General features: G+C 44.4%; 1 protein-coding gene across 2 annotated transcripts in view; it reads right to left on the bottom strand.

The window, feature by feature from the left end:
• Window positions 1-8,869, bottom strand: part of LOC308098456 (Na(+)/H(+) exchange regulatory cofactor NHE-RF2) — a 58,492-nt gene extending 49,623 nt beyond the window's left edge. For both annotated transcript variants that reach the window (XM_080446812.1, XM_080446813.1), the window contains exons 1-2: window positions 7,979-8,869; window positions 5,424-5,732 (exon numbers count right to left, since the gene is read on the bottom strand). In XM_080446812.1, the coding sequence (XP_080302938.1) occupies window positions 5,424-5,732; window positions 7,979-8,185 (516 nt within the window). In that variant the 5' untranslated portion in view covers window positions 8,186-8,869. The remainder of the gene's footprint in view (window positions 1-5,423; window positions 5,733-7,978) is intronic.
• Between the last annotated feature and the right edge of the window lie 462 nt (window positions 8,870-9,331).

Raw genomic sequence — 9,331 nt, 5'->3', positions numbered from 1 at the left:
GCTCATTTGATCAGCATATTATGCAGATAATAAAGGTGCTGTGGCCTCAGAGGTCATAAGCAGGTTGGATATCCCCGTATTGAAACTAACAAATCTCGATCTGTGTATCACTTCTTGAAACCACACATCACATGCCATTCATCGATTAACTCGTTAGCATTAAGGCTGATTTATATTACGTGACATTTTCAAATGGAAAAGTGCAGATGCAAGTCACGTTGAAACTTTTTTTGTTGAACATAACGTCACGACAAACACAGACTTGCAATGACGTGACAACTAAGTCTAGTCACCTGTTTGTTATCCTGGTATCCAGTGGTGTAAAGTAACTAAGTACATATACTTAATTACTGTACTTAAGTACACTTTTGAGGATTTTTTACTTTACTGGAGTATTTCCCATTTTCAATACTTTTACTTCTACGCAACTACATCTCAGAGGAAAATATTAAACTTTTACTCCACGACTATTATTTGACAGCTTTAGTTACTAGTTACTTTGTAGATTTAGATTATTATCACAAAACATGCATTAACCATTTCAGCCCTAAATTTTTGCCATTTGAAAATAGCCGATCTACAAGCTCACAATGCGTCGCGATGCGACGCATTGTGAGCTTGTAGATCTGCTATTTTCAAAGGATTTTTATACATTTTGAACTTGTGAAATGGGACATTCTGCACAATGAGTACTTTTGGTACTTTAAGTAAATTTTTATACCAATACTTTTGTACGTTTACTCCCCCAAAAATTGAATACCTTACTTTTCCTTTTTTTTTTTCTTTCTACAGTATTGATACTTTTACTTAAGTAAAACATTTGGGGTATGGCTAATTGACTGGCAGGCATGGGGCAAACATGAGAACCAATACAAACACATGAGCACAATGAGCAGTTCAGTGAATACTGAATGAATGGAGCCCACCCAGTCCTAGTTGTACAGCGGCGGTTCCCGCTATCTCCCCCAGACAGATCCCCTCCACGCCGAACAGGCGGCCCAACCAACCAGCAGGAGTTGGTAGTAGTGCAGCGGCATGGACACAATCGTTTGTTTGAGCAGTATACACACAAGCTGCCATGGAATCCGCCACTGGCCTCCGCTGTGGTTGACAAGTAGTGTTTTATCTCTGTGCCACCCAAATGCCCACATCGGTTGCTTATTAAGATTGTAAGATTGTTACTAGTTCAAGAGATATACACTATGTTTCACGTTTAGAAATTGCCATGGAGAGAGACACACAGACAGAGAGAGAGAGAGAGAGAGAGAGTGAGAGAGAGAGAGAGAGAGAGAGAGAGAGAGAGAGAGAGAGAGAGAGAGAGAGAGAGAGAGAGAGAGAGAGACAGACAGAGAGAGAGAGAGACAGACAGACAGACAGACAGACAGACAGACAGACAGACAGACAGACAGACAGACAGACAGACAGACAGACAGACAGACAGACAGACAGACAGACAGACAGACAGACAGACAGACAGAGAGAGAGAGAGAGAGAGAGAGAGAGAGAGAGAGAGAGAGAGAGAGAGAGTGAGTTGGGGGGGATTCAAACATTTCCTGAACTTAGCTGAGCAATCTGACCCCCATAGACTGTTGGGAAATCTCTTCACAACTCACAAAGCCCTAAGAGCCTAGCGAGGGCTCAGAATGAACATGAACACACACACACACACACACACACACACACACACACACACACACACACACACACACACACACACACACACACACACACACACACTGTCGCGTGCACACACACACACGCGCGCGCGAGAGAGAGAGCACACCCACACGCACGCTTAAAGGTCCACTGATTGGCCCCATCCGTGCTCTCTGCGCTGGATGCCGCACACATATTGGCGAGGCAAACATAAGTGAAAACACATGTTGTGTGAATGCAGAAAACAGAATGACAGAGCCCACGTGAAGTCATAACCCCATCAGATACTTGAGTTCACCAGAGGCAGCCCGAGCGGAAACACGTCCTGTTTTCAAAACCGACACGGAATATGTATGATTAAAAAATAGTAAGTGAAACATAAAACCAATCACACGCTGTGTGTTCACATTCATTGAGATCAGGGCATCCTTATTCCTGCAGGCTGGCTGGCCAGGAATATTCTGGGCTGCTGAATATTCATAGGAACATGAGCTGAGCTGCCTTTTGAATATAATTTTACTACAAATATGAAACAGGTGCTGATTTGGCGATCATATCATCATCAGAAGCATTAGATTAGAGTATAAGTCAAATCCTTGGTGTTCATGTCACTCTATATGTGTACAAACTGACCCAAATGGATCCCTTGTGGGTCCAACGCGATTTTACACTCTCACAAACATCTCTAAGCCAGTTGAGTAGCCGATTGTCTAGCAGTAGCACATATTCATATACAGAGTACATAATGACATCCATACATTTAAAACATCCACATACATATTTATGTTATCCATCCATATTTTCCTGCATCGCAGAAACAGAATCCCTCCATTGTCTGGGGTCAGAGCTCAGAAACCCCTAACTTCTGAGTGGTCACACACTCTGACCTAAGCCTGACCTTTTGACCTCCAACATGGGATCTGGAACCAAGTCAGATCTCTGTGTTCTTCCCTCAGGGCACAAACATACATATGCACGAGTACGCACGCGCACGCGCGCGCACACACACACACACACACACACACGCACGCATACACGCACGCACACGCGCACACACACACACACACACACACACACACACACACACACACACACACACACACACGCACGAAAAGGACAGAGAGAATAGATTCTAATCTTTAAATCTAGTCTCATTCCAGAAGCAGCTAGAAAAGAAAGGCCAGGGTGAAACAGTATCCCAGAGTGAGTGAAAACAGCATGCTGATAAAGAACAACCTGCCACTACACTGCCTGCTGACCAGTTCAGGGTTGACATGTCTTGGTAATTTGACATAATATCGTCGCTGTCGGGTAGAAACCTTGTATGTCCAAAAAACGTTACTTTTCAGGAAATGGGTAAATGGATCCAATGTAGTTATCATTTAGTCACAAGCTCTTGGTAATACGTGTCATTGGTTCAATATTTGTAAAAGCCCACAGACACACTGGACACACTTTCATCACTTTCACTTCCAAACTAGCAAAAATAGCAGATGTACAAGCTCACTGAGTGAGCATGTAGATCGGCTATGTGTTGCCACTTTTGTGTGACACTGTAGTATGACAAAGTAGGGAATTCATTTACGAAAAAAACATTAACGAGTTGAAATATGGAGATACAAGGTTTCTGCTGGACAGCGACGATATTGTTTTTCTTTTTCTTTTCTTTTTTTCTAGTGCTGTATGACTGTTCTTTCACCTGCATGACTGTTGCTAAGCAACTTGTTACTTTGTCTGTACTCACTCTGACAATGTACAGTATGTTGGACATCAGTACTTTATAGAAAAGAGAAGAAAAATAACATTGCAGCACTAAATACAGTTCATCCATATTACATCGACTGACCATCCTCATCTCTGGACTGAAGTGTTGGGGGCTGTGTCCACCAGTGGCGGAAAAAGTACTCAAAATGTTTTACTTAAGTAAAAGCATCAATACTGCAATGTAGAAATACTCTGTTACAAGTAAAAGTCCGGAATTCTAAATTTACTTGAGTGCAAACGTATTGGCATCAAAATGTACTTAAAGTACCAAAGGTTAAAGTACTCAGTATGCACAATATCCCATTTCACATGTTTCAAAATGTATAAAAATCCTTTGAAAATAGCAGATCTACAAGCTCACAACGCGTCGCAAAGTGACACGTTGTGAGTTTGTAGATCGGCTATTTTCAAATAGCCATGGCTGAAGTGGTTAATGTATGTTTCACAAAGTAACTAGTAACTAAAGTTTTCAAATAAATGTAGCGGAGAAAAAGTACAACATTTGCCTCTCAGATGCAGTGGAGTAGAAGTAAAAGTATTGGAAATTGGAAATCCTCAAGTAAAGTACAAATACCTCAAAATTGTACTTAAGTACAGTACTTGAGTACAGGTACTTAGTTACTTTACACTACTGGTGTCCACCAAGGCATTGTTTTCTTTTCTGAGGCCGGCTTATGTTTTCAATTGTTTTCATTCAGAGCGCTGCATATTTAGACTATGTTACAAACGCCAGCAGTGTGCCAAGGCGTTGAGTGTCTATTCTGCGCTGCACGTCCCCGTACCGTCAACTTTGGGAATTTGGATGAGCATTTTATAAGAGTGCCTTGCGTTCTCAGCTGGGAAGAGAAAGAAAAAAAACCTGCTTTCCTGTACACATGGTCTTAGTGTTCTCTAGTTTACTAACCCCACATTCACACACCAGCAGGACAAAAGCAGAGGATGGGTGCTCTGATAAAACTCTAAAGAGTGCTTTATAGTCTAAAGGTAAACGTCTTGAATGTTCTCGGTGACCTCATTCCAATTTATCTATCTCTAATTAAAAGGACAGATCTTTCTCTGCCACTTGGCTGTCTGTGTATCAAGAATCAAGAGGAGTTTACTTGTCCCTCACTCACTCGGACAGGTACAAGCCGCGAAATGTTGGTGTGGCACGGTCTTAATAATGTTACTGTATGAAATTAAATAAAAGAAGAAATAAAAGAAACAAGATAGCAGGAGCAGGGAATGTACTGTATGTAATGGGGGGAGGGATAACAGAATAAATGTCAAACGACAAAAGTAATTATACACCTATGTACAGTACATGAAGGTTACTTCCTATGTACATCTGTACAGTAAGACAAACCTGGTATACAGCTTTACAGATGAATGCAGCTTACATCTACAGTAGCTGTACGTGGAGAACGCGAATCAGGTACAAAGCTTTTCCTGCTAGTATACATATTTTGAACATGCCTTATCTTCACCTCTACACAAATACAGGTATAGCCTTAAGGTACCTCATATGTGTCCCTGAACACCGAATCACCATGCAGCAAGTCACACAAACTCTGTTCCTTTACATAATGCAAACCATTTTTTTGCATTTCAAAGGGGGCTTTAAATATATTTTCAAAAAAAAAGAAGAGGGCTAATTTGTTTTTTCTGTAAGAAAGTTCACACAGACATGGAATAAAATAATAATAATAATAATAATAATAATAATGTACTTTACACCACTTGCTAAAAGTTTATAAGTGGACTATTACAGTTTGGCTCTGAAACTCTCACAGTGGAACCATTCAAATGTGTGTTCCGGGCATTAAAACGGAGGTATTATAAAACCTGGGCATGAAAATGAGGACATTACAAACGTGGGATATTAAAATTTTACCACCATGAAAAACACAGACCTTCTGTGTAACAGGATTCACACTTGTACCTCAACATATACCCCCCTCCCCCCTCCCCCCAAGAGGTACCAAACCCCCTCACCCCAACGAAGTGAGACCCTCGCACTGTACCTTCTTGGCGGTCCTCGACGGTGACCTCCGCGTGGGCTTGGCCACCGGGCCACTCAGCGTGACGGGCTGCTTGGACACGGAGCCGTTCTCCCTCTTCTTGCTGGGCGACGAGGGGGCCGACGAGGAGGAGGGAGACGGGGAGCCCGGGTGAGAGGAGGAGGAGGGGGAGGGCGGGGAGAGGGGCCCCACCACCCGCACCGACATCTCCTCCGTGGCGGTGAGCCGGAGGCTGCGCAGCATCTCGTCCGTCTCGCGGTCCACCACCAGCAGCCGCGTCTCCTGGTCCACGGCCTTGATTCTCTGCACCACCTGGGGGGGGGGGGGGACATGGAGAAGTTGTGTGTAAATAATGTTGCAATGATGGAGAGACCATTACGAGATTTTTGTTGGTCATTTATCACTAAGGATGTCACTGTGCTGAAGTGCACAGGCAGACCAAAATGTAAAGCCACTAATTGACTGTGGCTCGATCTTGAGATTATAAACATCCTTCTCAAAAAGGGCATCACATCAGGCAGAGAATATTATACCATCAACCAATAATTAACCACTATAACCCTATATATTTAGTTGACCGGAGACTCCGGGGGCCTTTACAAGGCCCCCCTCCTTTTTCCTCTACACCAAATCTCTTCGCCGATCTAAAATAGCGGCAGATCGCCTATTTTCGCCAAATGTTCACGCCAGAATATGGATGCTAGGATTCGTGTTTTTTTTTCTGTGTGTGGACATCTTTTACATTTCAGAACAACTTTGGGATTCACTTCAAACGTCTGTCCCAAAGGTCACATTCACCATCTTCCTGCAAGCATGGATGCAAGCCAGTGTCTGTTACAATGAAGAAGAGACATTTGGAACTTGTACAGTGGAGAGACTTGACCTCATATGAGGCTGATTAATGGTAGGGTACATTAGTTACAGAAAGGTCCCAGAATTCTACTTCTGAAGTTTTAATGGATTACGGTTGTCAATGTTTTCAATCAAGCGAGCTGGACTCCACTGGAAGGGCTTTTTAAATGACCTACACATTGGTTAATGATAACATAAGCACATAAACTAAAATGACTCCAGAACGAATAGGCACTTAGTTTTTGGCTGCACGTCTCATTCTGTGTTATGAATATGATATTATGCAGTAAAGTTACAAGCACACAGTAATAAGCCACAGTTAATTTAACTCTGAGTGTACAAATTGACCCAAATGGACGGGTCAACAACACGGAGGATTTTTACAGTGATTATGTTTCTGTTCGTAAGCCTGGGAAAGCCTTAATCAGATTCTGCTGTGGGCCACTTGACAGCCGGCCAAGAGACATTATGGCCTCCTGGATGCTGGCGTCCATGGAAATGGATCCGTTCCAGACGCCCCCCCCCCCGACCACCACAGACATGAGGCGGACACAGGTTGTCTTCTATCTATGGCAGTGGTTCTCAAACTTTTTCATGTCAAGGTCCCCCAAATTGACACTTATTAGACCGCAGACCCCCATTTGAAAAGATATGCCAGGGACTCTCAACCACCTTAAAACCCTTTTATTTCCAAGGACCCCCGTTCTCTCAGAGTTACAGACCCATAGGGGTCCATTTAGTTCCTAACTATCCATCCCCAGCTGGGGACCCCCTGGAACTCCCTCAAGGACCCCTGGGGGTCCCCGGACCCCACTTTGAGAACCAATGATCTATGCCATGGCATGATTTATCGTCATACCGTGGCCTACAATCACTCATAACGAATTCTGTCGATGAGTTGGAAGTCTCCAGGTCACTGGTGATTTCAAACATTGTCATGTCAAGGAGCCCCAAATTGATATGTTTATGCCCTCGAATGATGATATGCCCGCGGACCCCCACCTGAATATATTTTGTGCCAGGGAGTGGACCCTCATAAGAGAAGATGTGTGTTGTTAAAAAATGATCCCAAACCAAATCCCAAAGTTTTTCAAGACTTTTCCAAAAATAGTTTTTGAATACTTAGCCAAAGTATAAAGATCCACTGCTCTAGCCTGTGTAGGACCTCCACCCCTCATACCCCTGAATGAGGGGGTGGAGGTGGGGTGAGCATGGGGGTGACGGTGACGTTTTGACGTTTACCAGTGACCTGCTGTCTTCAGTATCATCTTCTGCAGAAAAGTCCCAGAGTCTGGTCTGCTTGTTTTCACTGCACAGATGAGCTTTCTGGACTTTTGACACGTGCAGTAAACACGCAGCACTGATGTTGTTGTCCCTTGTTTTCCAATGTGGATGTAGCACACAAAGTTGTGAGGAGTAATGCTTAAATGCCAACAGTAAAAACCCCAGCTCTAATGTGTTCATCTGTAACTCAGAGGGAGGGCAAATTAATTTGTATTTATTTATTGTGCATGCATGCTGACACATACACACACACACACAAACGCGCGCGCGCGCGCGTGTGTGTGTGTGTGTGTGTGTGTGTGTGTGTGTGTGTGTGTGTGAGAGAGAGAGAGAGCGCGCGCGCACACACACACACACACACACACACACACACACACACACACACACACACACACACACACACAGAGTGCTCCTAGTCTCACCTGGTGGTGCGTCTCTTTCTCCACATTGTCCCCGTTCACCTCCACCACACGGTCGCCGGCGCGGAGCCCCGCCGCCTCGGCGGGACTCAGGGGCTCCACTTTACGGATGTACTGTCCGCTCTTGCCCTTCTCGCCGTGGAGGTGGAATCCATAGCCGTTGTCCCCTTTGGTCATGAGACACAGCCGCGGTTTCAACACGCTGGCCATTATAATATTATTTATATATATATATATATCCCCCCTTGTTGCGATCAACTTTCCACAGCCGTCAGGAAAAAAAGAGAAGAAAAAGATAATCCAAATGCAGAGTGTTGTTTACAGCCGGTCGCACACTAAACTTTCACGCAGTGGAAACACCATATCGGGTTCGATGTGCACACTTTTCCCCATGACGGGTCGGGATCACACCATAGAGTTACAATGTAACGGATCACACGCATAGAAACAGACCCAAATATTCTCCAGGAGCGTAATTCCCAGCTCAGAGGTTTATGCAAAAAAAATAAAACAAAAGGACAACCCTTTCAAATAAACCGACGACCAGCAACAAGTCCCTGCGATCGTGCCTAGGTATCCAAGCTGGATGGAGCGCTCTGTATGGAGGATCTCTCCACAGCAGATCACTCTGTATGGAGGATCTCTCTCTCCACAGTGGATCCCTCGGGGCGCGCAGACCTCAGTGCGTCCAGCAGCCCATCCTTACAACGGGAGAGAGAGAGAGAGAGAGCATACCCCTCACAGCGCACTGGTGGACCAGAGAAAGGAAGGCAACAGACGCTGGCTATGGATGGTCACGACGTTTATCCATTACAACCGGTTGGAGAATATGGATTCAATTACCATCGGAGCGGTGTGTTGGCGCTTGTGCACAATGGCACCACCTCTCAGTTATGGCCCTGACTTTTGCCTCCAACTTCGAGGGAGTTTTTTTTAAGAGTGGCTTGGTATGGTAAATGCTGCAGCAGTGCCCCCAGGTGGTCATAAAACGACGGTGACTTAGATGTCACTCACAATCTAAACTGTTTGACAGCTACAGTAGCCTGGCTACAGATAGCTACAGTAGCCAGGCTACAGACAGCTACAGTAGCCTGGCTACAGACAGCTACAGTAGCCTGGCTACAGACAGCTACAGTAGCCTGGCTACAGACAGTAGCCTGCCTACTACAGACAGTAACTGTATGCATCAGCGTTTATTAAGCATCTCTGTCCTCCAGCATTTCCCCACTTTCAAATTATGACATGATGAATCATGATATATGAATCCCATAGAAGTATATATTGTCAGGTTCCTCGGCCATCGATGATTTGTGTGCATGGGGTTCTCATCTTAAACAAGCTGCGTGCTTAACTGAG

The sequence above is a fragment of the Gymnoscopelus braueri genome (assembly GCF_963280865.1).
Source record: "Gymnoscopelus braueri genome assembly, chromosome: 13".
Classification (NCBI taxonomy): domain Eukaryota; kingdom Metazoa; phylum Chordata; class Actinopteri; order Myctophiformes; family Myctophidae; genus Gymnoscopelus; species Gymnoscopelus braueri.
This window is presented reverse-complemented; position numbering and strand designations above follow the sequence as displayed.